At 38.5% G+C, this 16,823-nt stretch overlaps 1 protein-coding gene across 1 annotated transcript; it reads left to right on the forward strand.

Annotated features, from left to right (window-relative positions):
- Window positions 1-3,197: 3,197 nt before the first annotated feature.
- Window positions 3,198-10,728, forward strand: sms (spermine synthase). Its single transcript, XM_068601399.1, has 11 exons — window positions 3,198-3,375; window positions 5,027-5,147; window positions 5,674-5,761; window positions 6,107-6,171; window positions 6,293-6,468; window positions 7,014-7,168; window positions 7,295-7,384; window positions 7,829-7,943; window positions 8,045-8,124; window positions 9,165-9,280; window positions 9,593-10,728. Exons 1-11 carry the CDS (start codon window positions 3,330-3,332, stop codon window positions 9,621-9,623), a joined length of 1,083 nt encoding a protein of 360 aa, XP_068457500.1. The 5' UTR covers window positions 3,198-3,329; the 3' UTR covers window positions 9,624-10,728.
- The last annotated feature ends 6,095 nt before the right edge of the window (window positions 10,729-16,823 follow it).

Genomic DNA, 16,823 nt, shown 5'->3' on the forward strand with positions numbered 1-16,823 from the left:
TATCGCCCCCTGATCAGCTGGTTCTGTTGCAGAACAATTGTGAGGCAATTGTGGAAGGCAAGGCAATCCTGGACTTGCCCAAGTTGCCCTCAGGTGGATGCAGGGATTGTTGCTTTGCTCTGATCCTTTCCCAGAATAAATACCTGCTGCTGCTGGCTGAAACCGCTGCAGACTGCAGGTCTGGTGTTTTCTCTATTGATTACTTTCCTTGATGTGGTAAAATGATATTGTCCACATCTGGTGGCCCATGATTGCTAAAGTACCGGTAACCTGATTTGTTCGGGTCCCCCTGACCAAATGGACTGTTCTGACCCTAACTCCTCAAGGTTAATACTTTACCTCAACCAATTGTTTCTGCCTCAGCCAGCTATCAAGCTATCAAGAAGAGCAGTCAGTAGCAGTTATTAGCTATAAAGTTAGTAGCTTTATATATAACAGACAGTTTTGACAGTGGTAACTTATCTAACTATTGGCAAAACAGCTAACAATGTTTTAACTATTTTTACATTTGCATTTGAACTACTGAAGTCTATTTATTTACCCTGTACTCATTTTTAAAAAAAATCATATTTGTCAAGAAAAAAAAGGCCCAAGAATACTCCAGATTATTTTTTTCTTGTTTACCTCACGTGTCAGTCGGACATCTCACAACAATAATGTTTGTGAAGCAGGAAATATACTAGGGTTACATACACTGGTATGCACTTGAATTGATCATGTTGATTTGTATGGAGGTAATAACAGATTTTTTCTTTTAATCATGTTTTAGTCAATGGCTGAACATACTGAAAAAAGTAAAAAAGGTGAGTTTATAAGACATATTTGTGAAACTAGAAAGTGGTGATGTTGTGAGCATCACCATTAGAATGAAAACATATTTTACTGTGTGTCTTTACACAACATATATTCGTTCTACTTGTCTTAGTCTTTCTGTCAATTGCTGAATTAAATCCTTGTAATTCTTGTAACAGTATTCTTTTTTGATCTCCTATAGAGTCTATCATCAACTATCAGTCCATGTAAGCGCCATCAAGCGCCAACAACATGCATTACACTCCAAGATCTGGTGCCTGAGCAAATCCTGGACAAAGATCCACCGACTCCACCGGTCAGCCACACCGAGGCCTCCTCCCCAGGGCCTGTGATCTGTGCTTCCCCAAGGGAGAAAGGTGAGTTAATTAAGTGTGTGGGCTTATTGATGTATTTTTGTCTGTAGCAGGTAACCAGGGTAAAGAGTTTAGTCACATGCTTGTTTTTTTTTTCTCATACCACTCAATCCCAACAGGCAGGAATTCTCCCCGTACAAAGTATGCCAAAGGAGGTGCACATCCAGCTGGGTGTCAGCGCCACGGCACCATCAGTAATGCCCAAGCAGTGAGGGCGGTTTATCTGCTGATGGGAGGGGCTGCTGCTTCCTCCGCTATGGGTTACCTCGGCGCATGTTCGCTCCCTAATCTGGAAGCCAAAGCTCCTGACCTGCCACTCAACACAGATTTCCCTGCCATGGGAGCAATGGGAGCATACAACACCAGCAGCCCTGCAATCGACTCGCCTGACTTTAACAGCTTTGACTTTGAAGGGGCAGACTCTGATTTTGATGCTTTTGACTGTGGTGGATTTACTTTCTAATGCTGCAATGAGGCTATGGACCCAAATAGCTTTAATGTTGCTGAAAATGTACTTAAAATGTTATCAGGATTAGTCAAAATGGCATAACCGTAAGATGGCCTCCAATAAAATTGGCTTTTTGAGGAAAAATAAGTTATATGAAATTCAGTTAATACTTTGAAGTCAGATTGAGTAGGATTTATCATGAACACAACATTCAAAAATGGCCCCTCCTTGTCCTCGCTGTCTCAACAAAACCAGAAGTGCGCGTTTGGCGTAAATACTACCCTATATTTCATCTGTATATTACTTATGGTGTTCAATACATCCAAATACAGTAGTTTGAGGTTTTCATTTTTAAAACAACCTATGATTTACAGTTTTATATAACAATCCTTTAGTGAGTCTTGGTTAAGAATTGGTTTTAAACCAAGCAGATATTTCTGGTGCTGAAAACCTAATTGAACAAAGAAGTTCTAAAAAGTGTGGTTCCTCAAATGGCCATTGGAGGCTAAATCTCAATAGACTCACATATTAAAAGCAGAACGATTTTAGTCTCTGTAGCTAATCCCAGTCAATGACAACTGTACGGGATACATGTTATACAACTCATCATATCATTTAGATGTTATTAAGGCTTACAGTTAGAGATAACTTAGGACCTGGCCGCTTTTGTGGGCTCTATCGCTGTCTCCAGAAAAGACTATACGTCCATATTTTAAACAGTCTAAGTTTTACACCTGCAATAACAGTCTGCTTCTTGCAGGCGACATGAGAATAAACAATTTGGTAATATTTTGTTTAATATGCAGTCTATGTACTCTAAACTGATGCATGCCATGAAATAACTATATGTCACCTCTACCATGGTAATGGAAGGCATTTCTACACAATGTTGGAGGAGTATTCTTATGTTATAACTTTGAATGGACAAAAATAGAGCTGCATCAGATTTTTCATTTAGTTTCAGTTAGCATGTGACTGTGAAAATTGACCTCAGGCTCCTCCAAACCTCAACTTCATCCATTTTCTCTGCATGTACGGTGTTTCTTTCAAATATCTATAGTTGTTACGGTGCTCGTATCTGTTAAGTTAAAAGTGGATTAATGATATGTCTATTGAGCCCAATTCACTTAGATAATTACAATTATGTTTGGAATTTGTCAGTTGTACTTGTTTTTCCTCATACTTTTTCATATATTTAGGCACACACACGCACACACACACACACACACACACACACACACACACACACACACACACACACGTACACACACATACACGCAAACACACGGTTATGGATCCCAGTGAAAGTGAAAATCCCAGTGAAAGTCATTTTCAAGATGTTTATATAATTATGAACCACGAGTGTCTCGTATGTGACATTATGCATATTGTATGAAATAAACCAACGTTAAACCGTGAACGTAAGTGTTGATAAAAGAGTAATACATCGTAAACTTCTTGTCTTTGAATCGGAGTATTATTCCATCGTTCCGCCGAGGGCGCCAACGCAAAAACCATATAAACAACGGAGGAGGATTTTTCTCTTGCCTCGTGTTTTACTCTCTGCACGGCCGCCCCATCGCCGCGGCACAGTTCCTGGTTCGGCGTATTGGTTTAGAGGTAGAAGCAGCGGCAGCAGGGCCCTCCCTCGGTCTCTGCAGATAAATACTCGCAGCCTGCCTATTTCCAGGCATGGATGACGGTTACACTCAGACATGGCACTGCGACATTACACCCTCGACTTCAAGCTCTCTGCGGCAGGTAAGCAGAGCGCAACGAGCCGCTGAACGCAGCCGGTTCATTCAGAAAACAGTCGCTGCACCAGGGCTGCACGCTAGCTAGCCGGCTAATATCTGCTAGTATGCCACTGCCCTTCAAAACAGTAACGCTGTATTGATTTTGATGCAACATGGCTGATTATAGCACACGCACACAAAATATATTACATATTGACAAGTCTAGGCTTATTGCTGAAAGTCATTGTGCTTAAAATATATCATGGCACTTGCAACGTCTTGGGTTTGATGATACAGTTTTTGTTTTTTGTTGACGTCTGTTCGTCTCTCATTGCTCTGGTCAGAAGACTCGATACACCATCGTGAATAAAGTGTGTTCAAGCCAGTAGTGTCGCACAGGAAGCAGCGCAATTTTCGCCATTTTTGTAGTTTTTCTACAAAAGGAAGTTGAGCCAAGTACCAGTTAAGTGGGCTGATGGCTAGACTGGTTCAAGGAGACTGTGACCGAGCTCTTAAATCGGAATGAGACGAGCAATAAGCTTGTCTCAAAATAGCAGCTGCAGGAAGTTTTACTGTAGTCATTAATAATGATGTAAGTGACTCACGTTTTGTGATAATTCCGTTTTTGTATTAGTGATGGTCTAATATAACGTTACCAAAATTGGTCGATAGATATGGTTGAGTATCATCCGCATTATAACAATGAAAGTTTATAGAGTGTTTTTTTGATAATGTTGCCTAAAGGAAGCATATGGTGAATAAAATGGGTCCAAGCACAGCACCTTGTGAATCTCTGGGGATACTGACTTTGATATGCATAAAATTGTTCATTGTTCATTTTTACACACTGAGATCGAGTTGACGAATAGGACTAAAACCAGTCCTTTTTCTGATGCATTGAGAAGGTCATTTGTAATCTTCACCAGTGAAAAGGAAAAGAAAACAACCCACAACAGATTTGTAACTGCTTTCGGAAGAATCTTGGAGAGGCAGAGAAGGTTAGAGATCAATTTATAGTTGGTCAACACCTCTGGATCAAGAGTGGGCTTCTTTAGAAGAGGTTTAATGACGGCTACTTTGAAGGACAGATTGATCTAGTATATCTAGAGAGGTGCTAACTGAAGGTAAAACCTCTCTGAGCAGCCTAGTCAGGATGGTGTCTAAGAGACAGGTAGATGGTTTAAACTTAGAAATTGTTAAAGTCTATTAGTGAAGGTCAAGGGGAGAAAAGCGGTCTAAAGACATCTCTGTTTCTGAGGTTACTGTATTTGAGGATAGATCAGTACTTGAGGATGGCAGGAGATGATCCACCTAGTCTCTAATAGTTAGAATCTTATCATTGAGGTCTATAGGAGTACATGGCTCATCAGAGCTGTGACTGTCAGCCTGGCTACAGTGCTCTTATTCCTTTTCTTATTTTTCTCTATTATTGAGTAATAGGCTGCTCTGGCATTACGGAGGGTTTTTCTATATAATTTAAGACTTTCTCGCCAGACTAATGGGATTCTTCCAAGAACGTTATGCAATGTTTGTGTTAAATAAAAACTTGCTACTTTTATACAAGTACAAGTATTTAATTGCTACTTTCATCACATATGCAGATTATGAGGAGGGGATTCTTGTCTGTTTTCATTACAATCATATTTTTCATTGTTCTACCTTTTCTGTTTTCCCAGTTGACCCTGCTTCAACAGTTCCTGATCTACTGTCCATATTTCATGAGCAGGAAATGACGGAGACTGTCCATGAAACAAATGGCCATGGATACCTTGGGACCTTTGTGGGCAAGAATGGCTGGTAAGAGACACATTTTCTACCTCCTCCATTTTTTTTTTGCTTTACCTAAAGCGTTGTGTTTACTTTGATAAAAAAAAAAACATGTATGATGGTAATGGAAGACTTGTTTTTACTTTAGCATTACTTTGAACCTTTTAAACACTAATCTTATATTCATATATGAGTCGATGAGTTTCAACTGCAAGGGGACATTGTCAACAGGACTAATCAGTTTGGATTGCATGACATTTCTTTACAATAGAAAAAGAAAGAGCTAATTTCCACAGAAGCTTGTCACACCACTGTTGCAGTATGCGGCCCATCTGAATGCTAAGCTCGGTTTGAAGATGAGACGCAGCAGCCATGCATTCACAACTGTTTGGTTCTCTGAGCACACTGAGGTGGATTTTGCTGCAGCTGTGGCGTAGTGGATGTATTGATGCTTTCCATTGTGAAACATGTGAAAATGTTGGGTCAATTTAGAAAAATAAAATGTTCTCTTGCCTCTATTGCTTTGTGTCATGTCTTTACAAACTTATTTTTTCAGGCTTGCTATTCTGCGGGTGCACTCCCATGGGCTTGTCACCGTTGATCTGCAGTGTTATGAAGAGGATGACATTGCACAAGTAGACAATGTAGGTGATTGAAAAATGTAGGTGATTGAAAAATAAGTAAAAATGACATGATACTCATACCATTTCCGCCCACAACACAGGAAGTCCAACAGTCCAGAATATCATTAGATGTTAACACATTCATACTCCACAGACTTAAGGAAGCATGTTTGTTTGGTACTGATCCTTGAAAAATTACACCATAAACATGTTAACATGGTTTTCAATGAAATTGAGAATACTTATGTAAAATGATCAACCTCCTCTAATATTGGGGTTCATCTTGCAATTTTAGACCAAATAATCACAGTTGGATATTTTTCTAACACAAATGGTTCTGCGCTTTTATGACCTTTCTGACTACAGCTTTTAAATGCACTGGAATCGAAGCTGAAGGCGATCCTAAATGGCAATATAACACGGATTAAAAGGTAAAATCTGGAGATTCATGGCTTTTCTCATGTAAAAAATAAAATGCGATAGTTGTATTTCTGTACAGCTTCCATGATTTAGCAATGTTGATAATGTGTGTTGTCCACCATCCACACAAAGGCTCCCAGCCCTCATCCGAGGAGCAGAAGTGGACCGATACTGGCCAACAACTGACGGCAGACTGATTGAGTATGACATGGACCAGTTGGTGTATGAAGAAGATTCTGCATTCCAAAACATAAAGATACTGCACTCACAGCAGTATGGAAACACCCTAATACTTGATGATGACTTAAGTAAGTGTAAACGTCTATAAAATACATGGCATGTTTCTCCATCTTGAGACACAATATACAGTTTGGCTCCATCAATTGATATAAGCTTCTTTTAAAAAAAAATCTAATTTATGGGACAAACTGTATCAATTCACTATTTTCAGAAGAAATCGATTTAATCTCAACGATTAATTTTCCTTTACATTGAAGTACATTTTGACAAACTTTGGCCTCTGTCATTATATAATGCAGCACAAAACTAAACGACACACTGTACGTACTCCTGACATTTTAAATGGAGACATTTTGGCAGAGGGTATCTTAATTTTACTGCTCTTCATGATGTGGTAAAGGGAGGGGCTGATTCGTCTCAGCAAGCAGAGAATTGTTCAAGAACAAACCAGTGAAACCTGTTTGTAACTATTTGCTCTTAGCCAAGACCTAGTAATTTACAAGATCTAATTCACATCAGATAAGTCAATTATGAGGATTATGTTGTGCATTTGTATCATTTATAAAAACTGAATCAATTATTTTAGTGTGTAAATGAGTAATTTACCTTGCAGATCTGGCAGAGAGTGACTTGCCCTACACCCAAGCCATCATGGGTAGCGGAAGAGAGAATTATACTGGAAAAGAAGTGCTGATATTAGGAGGAGGTGATGGAGGCATCCTGTTTGAGCTGGTCAAACAAAAGCCAAAGATGGTCACCATGTTGGATATATCCTTTGTGTGTTCAGCTCTGGTGTGTTTTTTTGTCCTCATGCAATGCAGTTTTCTCTCACAGCTCTGACTAATATCATTGTATGTCTGCACCTGATCGATCATTCCTTTACAAAGTGTGTACATCGACCAGAAGGTGATCGACTCGTGCAAAAAGTACCTGAGGGGAACTTGTGGCAATATTCTCGACAACCTAAAGGGGGACTGTTACCAAGTGAGTGCTGTTAAGTGTTTGCCTCTACACACACACACACACGTAGATACACACACACACACACACACACACACACACACACACACACACACACACGTTCCTTAACTGGCTCTGTTAAAGGTGCTCACTGTGCCCTCAAAGGATCTAACAAAAGTGTTGTCGTCATAAAACATTTTACAGATTCAGATTTTAAAATCCTGAATGTTTACATCCATTTGTACGAGCTTGCAGTGTTCTTTCTCCCTGTCTTTGCTGGTGCATTGCAACACATCTTGACCTGTTTCACCACCTGTTGCAAGTGTATAAATGAGATAAACAAAACCAGGACGGGTTGAGATTTTACTGAATTTGAGATGAGTGCAAGTTGTGTATTCAGCATATTTTCAAAATGAGAGAAACTTGAGAGGAAAGTTGAGTTGATTCTTCTCGTCCTCTGCATTTCAGATACTAGTAGAGGACTGTGTCCCTGTGCTGAAGAAGTATGTCCAGGAAGGAAAGACGTTTGATTACGTAATCAATGACCTGACTGCGATCCCAATATCCACAGAGCCAGAAGAAGGTTTCTGTATTTCTTTTTTCAAACATCTTATATTATACACCCTTTGTGATGTTTCAGAATGTTTGTGCAACTGTCTGAACCTGTATAACTGCTTATTGTAGACTCTACATGGGAGTTTCTGCGTCTCATCTTAGACCTGTCAATAAAAGTCCTGCATCCCTCGGGAAAATATTTAACACAGGTGAGTAACTGCTGGTTATGTTCTCAGTATAGAAATAATCTGCATCCCCAAAACCAGGCTTTAAAGCCCCAGTGAAATGGTATATTCAGAGTATTTTTCTTCCATTCATTGATGCATTTTACTTGCAGGATAACTGGGCAGGAAATATTAAAAGTAGAGAACGCAGCAGAGTTAAACTATTAGGATATCAGTCAAGGAAAGAATGGCAAAGGCACCTTTTATAGTGGGGGTGCATGATTAGTGACCAGCTGGGGGGGAATTCTGTTAAATAAAACCCAAAAGGGCCATTTCCTGTAAAATATGGCTTTCAATCGTGCGCAGTACAGCGGCTCTTTTACTATAACGCTCAGTTGATATTGCACAATATATTATAGTGTTGACCACAGGAGTCTGATGGGTATTCGGACCTCTGACCCTCAGGTGGGGGCCCGGTTCTCGCTCCCCAATTTTTTGTATTTTTAAAGTTGAATACATCAATCTCGTGCACTTTGAGAGCAAAATTGTTTTTATGGATAAAAATAGTCATAACATGGGAAAAAAAGTTCTCACCCATAAAGCATTGCAAACAAGATGCAAGTTGCAGACATCACAACAGACCCATAATCACACTGTTCAAATGAGCTCATAAAGATGGGAAATTGTATTAAGTAACTACATATGAAACTATTATATAACTATTTGATCCAAAGTAGCTCAAATGTTTAAAAATAACTGTTTTATGATCAAACATTTGTGTATGCAATAACACTCCCTGGGTCTAATAGTGCTCTGCTATATTGCTGAGGCACCCATGGGTGAAAGGAGTGAAATTGTTCCTATATCTAAACTTTTTAATCATATTCTATTATAGGATTTAGTTTTAAATTCTCAAAAAGAAATATTTACGTACTGCAACGGGGAAACTGGCTAGCAAGGACAGAAGTAATTGTATATTTTATTGGCATGAAGCATTGAAACGCATCACTTCCATCTAAACCCCCCCAAAAAACATCAGCTCCAGTTTGTCACGTAACATTTTTGTGTTTGCTACTGGTCACCAGGGTAACGCCGAAAACATGACGGAATCACTGCGGCTGTACGAGGAACAACTGGGGAAGCTCTCGTGTCCCGTGGGCTTCTCCAAAGAGGTGGTGTGCGTCCCCTCCTACATGGAGCAGTATCCTTTTATCACTTCTGGAGTTTGTATATGCTAATGTAGCTATATTTATGAAACAATAAATAAAAAAAATACACTGACTGAATTGATTTGCAAAAATGTGTTTTTTAATGTCCCATTTACGATTGGTGTACATGAATTCATCTCCATAAAATAGTGTCATAACCGTTAGAAATCAGAGCCAAGTTGTGATGCATTGGAATTCACCCTTGAGATCAATAGTTCATATATTCCTGAATGGGTTCAATGCTCTACTGTGAATGTCTTTCACGCCATATTTTGTTATGTATGACCCTTAATTCTATTCATCAGATGGGTGTTTTACTCTGTATGGAAGAAGTAAAGACCTCCACATTTCTCTGCTTGAATCCCCAGCAACTGGAATGTGAATGCTCGACCCATTTCTGCTGCGGCCTTCACGATGTGCTCACACTGAATAACACAAAGTTTATGTACTATGTGGACTTTGAAATTGTGAAAAGAGTCGATCCGGAGAAATTAAGCAAAGCTATAGGTGGAGTTCCACATCCTTGTGGCGGTGTGTATGCCTATTGTTAGAGCACTACATCTGACTCCCTGCAGCTAACAGCTGTACACCTATTGGCTGTTTTTGGTTAATAAGCATGGATTGCACTCCGGCAGTCAAGTTACTGTGAATACATCAAGATGAAAATTGACTTTGCATTCAGCCTGAGCACATCTCAAACAGCTACAGCAGGGTTTTCCCCACCTCTTTCAACCCAATTCTACCCAAATCTGACTTTTCTTCCTGTTTTAGTTGTGTGCTGGCTCAATCTTTTCAGTTGTATTTTGCTTGTTTTACTTGACTTGGAATACATTTGCATGTACTCTGAAGAAACTGTTCGATGTTTAAACAGTGATTTGATACACTGATAATGTGGTGTAGCTCATCTTGCAGCAGGCGTGTGCTCTCTACTTTTATTTCTTTTATTTTAAAGGTTGTTTACTCTTGAGTTATGAGCTCTTGTCGTGTGATAGACCAATGTAAAGTCTCAGCACTGCTGAACTCAGTCGCTTTTAAGCTCTGAATTTGTTTCTGCCTCTCAAATGTGATTTGATTCTTTCAGATTGTATCCATCGCTGTGTGGTCACGCCGTTTGAGACTGAAATGTTTAAGTCCAAATGTGTTTTAAAAGGGAAACGATTCCACCACTTTAATGCCACGTCTGTGCTTGAGCTGTTTTTATGTCATGTTTTATTTGCAACTTTGGTTTCTTCAATATATTTGAAGTTATTTAAGACTGTATTGGGTGCATGAAAAAGACGGTGAATGTAGCCTGCATATACAGCACACAGCACGTTAACACAGGATCAACCCTGTGGGACTTGGTTACATTTATTTATTCAATATAATTTCACCAAATGCTGTTCTGTCCCACTTGAGATACTTTCTGTGACCTCTACAATTAAAAGTGTTTTTTGGGGAACATGTCTTGACTCTTGTTTTTCCACAAAATGTATTTATTTGATACATATAATCAGATATAATAACAATCAGATACATTTTTGTTTGATAATTTAAATTAAAAGAAAATCCAAGTCTAGTTCCAAATTAGCAATATAATTTCTCACATATGTATGTTATTTGAGTAAAATTTAAAATGCTAAAATTATATTAGTATTTTCACATATGTATGGGCGTTACATCAAGAAACTTATTCTTTTATAGTCAACAATACTATGCCATAATCAACATAACATTTTTATAATATGGTTCACCACAAAGAATGTCATAGTATGTCATGAACAACATCTTAGAAACTACATGATATTCCATAACAATTTCATTTAAAAAAGTAAAGGAATTATATGCCATAGTAAGTCATACATTTGCCATGGTATAGTTTTCACCAAAGCTTTTATCTCATATTTTGTCATAAAAGTCATCATATTGTATGCCATGAAATAAGTCATAATATTAGAACAAATGTATCTAAAAATGTAATTATAGTTAGCCATAAAAAAAGTTGATGAAAAGTCCTCATAGTAGCCATAAAAAGCCATATAATCACAAAACAGCAACAAAAACAATTATCTCAGCAGATAATATGGTCGACAACTTTGACTCACATTTGAGCCCCAAGTCTCATTGATGTAACCCGGACGCCGCCTCCTCTGGTCCCACCGGGGTCCGGCGCTCTTTCCTGCTGTCTGCCGTCAAGTGCAGCTTGATCTGGGAGCAGCGATGGAGCCGGGTCTCTGGGAAGATGCTTGGCTCAACAATCACCGACCTCCCGCTGCTTTCATCCATCTTATTTTCCTGCGACCGCACATCAATGTAAGCTTGTGTCGATTGTCATCAACTTAAGCTTTAACTCCTTTTCCTTAATCAGTGATACGTGACTAATTTAATTAACCGACTCAATATGTATACGAAAGAAGTGCCAATAATATTTGTCTACATTCTTTGTTTGACACTGGTTCTGATTCTTTTGAACCTTGACAACCAGTGTGTTATGTTAATGCACAAAACTAGAAAACAAAAAAAAAATATTGACTGGTCTTGCCGGGTGTGGAGGTCAGGGGGTCACTTAGTGACTTAGGTCAGTTAATGTGTCAGTTAATGTGTTTGACTTGTGTCTCAACAGCCCTGTTACACGCCAATCCCTCCCCACACGCTGCCCTTCAGTTTTTCTATTTCCGTACTGACCTTCCTACATCGTGGCATCACATGTCCACAACAGTTTCCTTCCACTTACTACATGTCTCACATTCATCTGACGCTGTCTTATTCGTGATCCATACAGTGTCATTGAGTCATGTACGTCCTACACAAAAAGTAACATATGTTCTAAATGTACCTCCTTTACATCTCACTCAGACTGATCTAAGAGAAATTATTCCAGATTTCCTGCCAAAACGTCAATGCTTCTTATCCCAAAAATAAAGTTAAAAAATATCATTAGCATTTAAAAAATCTATTCCTAATTGCTGTAATTGAATGATGTAATATACACTTGAATTTAAAGATCATCTCCAACTTTTGACTTGACACACACACACACACGCACACACACACACACACACACACACACACACACACACACACACGCCCCCTGAGTACTCACCATGAGATGGTTCTCTTTTCTTGGTAGTTTGTAGTGAGTCACAAAAAGTGATAATTAGCTTGCAAAGACTTGCTGGGCAGGTTTGTGTAAGTGGTACATGCACACCTCACATTCCTAACTAAAGCAGTGATTGGTTTGAGCCCCAATGTTATCTTGATTTAGTGTCAGTCCAAAAGTTTTGACGGCCCATCAGCATGTTTTAACAATTGGAAAAAAACTCTAATTCCCACACACACTTTTCATACCATCTGAGAGCTAAGTATGATCCAAACAGTTTGGTTTGATTGAGAAAACTTATTCCATTTTGCATTTTGGGTCACTTCAGTAAAGTGTTAAACTGTGTTCTACCCACTATATTGCTTTGTGTCTGTATGGCTATACGTATTCTGAGACCGACAGATGGAGCAAAGTGATTTAAAGGTGGCAGGATTGTTGTGGGAGTACTTGGGTGTCATGTGCTGCTGTGTGTTAATGTCCACATGTCAGGTAGGAATTTAGATTACACCCTTTTGAGAATTATTGTTTTACTTGTTTTTGCACAGTTTGGGTGTGTTTCTTTTGGGTTCTATCTATTCTCAGGAATATAAAGATGGTCTAAATGGGGCAACCTGTTTTGTCCCATATTTGTTCTTGGTTTTCGCTGGTATGATTAATGATATTGCAGTCATCAATATTTGCTCCAAAGTAAATAAAGCTGTCCTCTCTATCCATTCATGGTCTCAGTTTAAATACAAGCATAACAATAGAGGCAATGACAACAGAGGCTTTTACTTCAAACACATGCTTTAAAACTGGTTTCCCGTCCAGGTGTGGCTCGCAGCAACATGACCCTCTTATCTCTACTGATCAATAGTCTACTCCAATGCTTATCAGACAGCTGACATGGCGCTGAAACACTATACTCTTGACTTCAAGCTCTGTATGGCAGGTAAGATGAGAGTTTTTTTTTTAATACACTTTTTTATTGCAAAACTGTGAAATAACATATGAAAAATTGACACGTGCCAAGGGTTACCGGTAAAATTCATTAGAACATAGAATGTGACATTATGCCATTAAAGCTAGCTCATCTCAAATATTCCAAATACTCTATTGGGGAAATTCTTTCCAAAAGAAATTTAATTACATAATAAGACTGCCTCAAAAACAAGTGTAATGTTTTTTTAACATCAAGTCCTCAGAAAAAAAAATCATATCATCGTCTTTATTTCTTATGGTTTGTTGGAGATGTTGGAAACGTGTCCTGTCTGTCATGTGTTCAATGTTGATTTTAAATCTGAACACTAAGTAACTTTAACTGTTCATAAATATATTGGAGTAAATGGTACATTACTTTTGGAGTACTTATTCCCCCACTGATCATCTCGGGAGCCAAAAGAAGGTTTCTGTATTTGCTTTATAGTGCATAAATGTCATTGTTCAACTTGTCTGTACCTGTCTCATTTTTTTTGTAGACTCATTATGGGAGTTCCTGCATCTGACTTTAAATATGTCAATCAAGGCCTTGCGTCCCTCTGGGAAATAGCTTACACAGTTTATTGCAAACTGTCAGTATGCCGTGGGCATGAAATATTGCAAGGAGGGAACACATCACGGTTATATCAGTTGACTGTAGTATTTGATGGGAGGAACCTGTTGAGATCACGGCTGCAATAAAAAACAACCCCCATGTACAACCTCTGAACACAACTCAACCAATAGATCTGATTAGGGGTTAGGGTTAAGATCAGGGTGAGGGTGTACAGGGTTCTATATTCTAAGCTACATTTCATTTCTAATAGTAATATTTTATGAGAAGGGAAACCAGCTAAAGTTCTTTACATTTGTATTGTGGTTTAGCATTGGAACACACCACTTCCACTTGATACCAGCCACATGCTGGTAGAATGTGTTTGCAGACCCAAAAAACAACGGTAAACTATTGAGTGGCTGGGACATGAAGTTATGTTCAAATTTGTGTATCACGTGGTATGTCCCTGCTGCTTGTCAACAGGCTAATCTATTAACCAAACTGACTGAATACATTTTGAACAGGAAAAGTGCACAATATAATGCACATATTCTGCAGGTATGTCTGCAACTGTAATGTGATCGCAAGCGTTTCGCTCAGGTTAGTCACTCTGCACTTCTCATATAACAAATGCACTCTCTTTTTAATGTACGCGGCTTTCTACACCAACTCACAGCAGCTGAAAGTCCCATGCTCGATTAGTTCTTCATGCGGTTAGTTCTGTTAACTGTCTTAGCCCCGTAAGGTGTTAGCTTTGTTAGCCAATAGTCAATAAAATATGCTGTCAATAAAATGTGTGTTCAAAAAATGTGAATCACTAAAACCATGAGAGACCAAGTACCCAGACACCTGGTAGAGGTAATAATAATAATACAACTTTCGTATTAAATTGTAATTTTGGCAAACAACTCTTAAGCCTTGTCTACTACCGAACACTTTACGAAGTACACTGCAATAAAGTGCACTATAACACAGTGCACTAACATATGTAGTGCACTGTGTCGTTGATAAGCGCTGTATCAAATGGAACACTTACGTTAACCAATTGGCGGAAATGACGGACGCAAATCTGTTCGCGGCACCCGCGAAAATTAAGCCGGAAGTGACGTCCGCAAATCTGCTCGCGATACCCGCGAAACTAAAACTGACAAAATGAATGCACTTCTTACCCTATTTTTGTCCCTTGTGTTCCCCTTTCTCCAACCTATGTGGAAACTGTGACACCTCCACAATCGCAGCAGGAGGATATAAATAAATTAATAAAAAGCTGGCGAAATAGCTCCTCCTCTTCCGCTGCGTAGCCAAGATGGCACCCGTTCAGTGCGAGTAGTGTCCATTATTTTTTTTTGACCGTTTTCAGTGCGCCATCCGGGTACTTTCAGTGCACTGAATTCTGCTGGTTTTGTCAGTGTGGCGCACTAAGCACTGAAAGTCAGTGCTCGAAGTGCGCAAGTGCGCGGTAGTAGACACGGCCTTGATGTTTTATTCCGTCTCGTTGAAATTTGGTCCTTATTTCTATTGGTAATCATAACTTTTTTATATCATTTCTTTGATCAGTTGACTTTTTTTTCAACCTGTCTGATCCTCAGAAAGCACTGTTATCGTAACCGATAGAAATGAAAGCTAAGTTGTGATGAACTGGTATTAACCTTTGAGTTCAATAGTTCATATATTCAATGCTGCACATGTTTGTATCCTCTCATATTTTGTTATATACGACCCTTAATTCTATTGTGTCAGATGGGTTTTTCTACACGGTATGGAAGAAATAAGAAAGACCTCCACATTTCTCTGCTTGAATCCCCAGCAACTGGAATGTGAATGCTCAATACGAACCATTTAGTACAAAACGGATCAAATGCCTCTGTTAAAGAGTGTGTTTTAGTGTTATATATTAGATTAGATATGTCTTTATTAGTCCTGCAGTGGGGAAATTTTAGGATTACAGAAGTAAACAAGGTAAAGTGCACACAAGAGACAAGGTAAAACAAATTAAACAAGTAATATGAATAATAAACGGTAGAAAACAGTAAAAATCTAAAATACTGAATTAATAATTTTGTAACCTGAAGATTCATGCCAATAAAGCTTATTTGAATGCTCATGCCATTTCTGTTGTAGGAGTCTGTTACGCTGTACTTGCACACTGATGCTGTGAGCTACTGATGCCAACACATTTTATTTTGACATTTTAACATGAACCATTTAGCACAAACTACAGCTGAAGCTGATAGGATTGTAATTATGTTGCAGTTATTTGGTCATTGACTAAAGATTTTGACAAATTCAAAAACTGCCCACTAATTTCACCCAAAAATGAGACTCTAAATTTGCCAATTTAAAGAAATGCATTTCTCCCCTTAAGATGAACCATGGAGACTTCCACAACTTCATCCAGTATCAAAGTCTTCACCTTTCCACAACAACACCAAAAATAATGAAACTGTCTACCTCAGCTGAGAATAATGGTAACTAACATTGGTACATACTAATTCTTTTGCTCTAATAAATTGTGCCCAGTGTGATAAGATTTATTTTTATTTGACAGTTTTGGCTTTTCTAATATTGACTGAACAATGGGTAAATATACGTATAAAGTATGCAACACAATATTGAAATATGACTGATAACATGACTGCACAAAGAAATGAAGCTTGTTTCTGTCCTTTGTGCAAATACAATTACGTGGGAATAGAAAAGAGTGTAAAAATCAAGTGCCATGATTAATGTAGGTTTCCCATCGCCCATTACAAGTCATACAATACATGTAACATGCAGATGGACGGGACATAAGTTATTCTATATTAACAATATATACAAGTATTTTTTTTAAATAAGAGCCATTAAACATGGCCAATACATGGGTGGCATTATTTATAGTCTCAAAAAAGTATTACTTGCAAGTCTCCTTAACCCTGTGGGTTTTATGTAAATTCAAATGCTT

Source organism: Clinocottus analis, unplaced genomic scaffold, assembly GCF_023055335.1.
Source record: "Clinocottus analis isolate CAN_PGR_092001 unplaced genomic scaffold, fCliAna1.0.p SCAF_5, whole genome shotgun sequence".
In the NCBI taxonomy this organism is placed as follows: Eukaryota; Metazoa; Chordata; class Actinopteri; order Perciformes; family Cottidae; genus Clinocottus; species Clinocottus analis.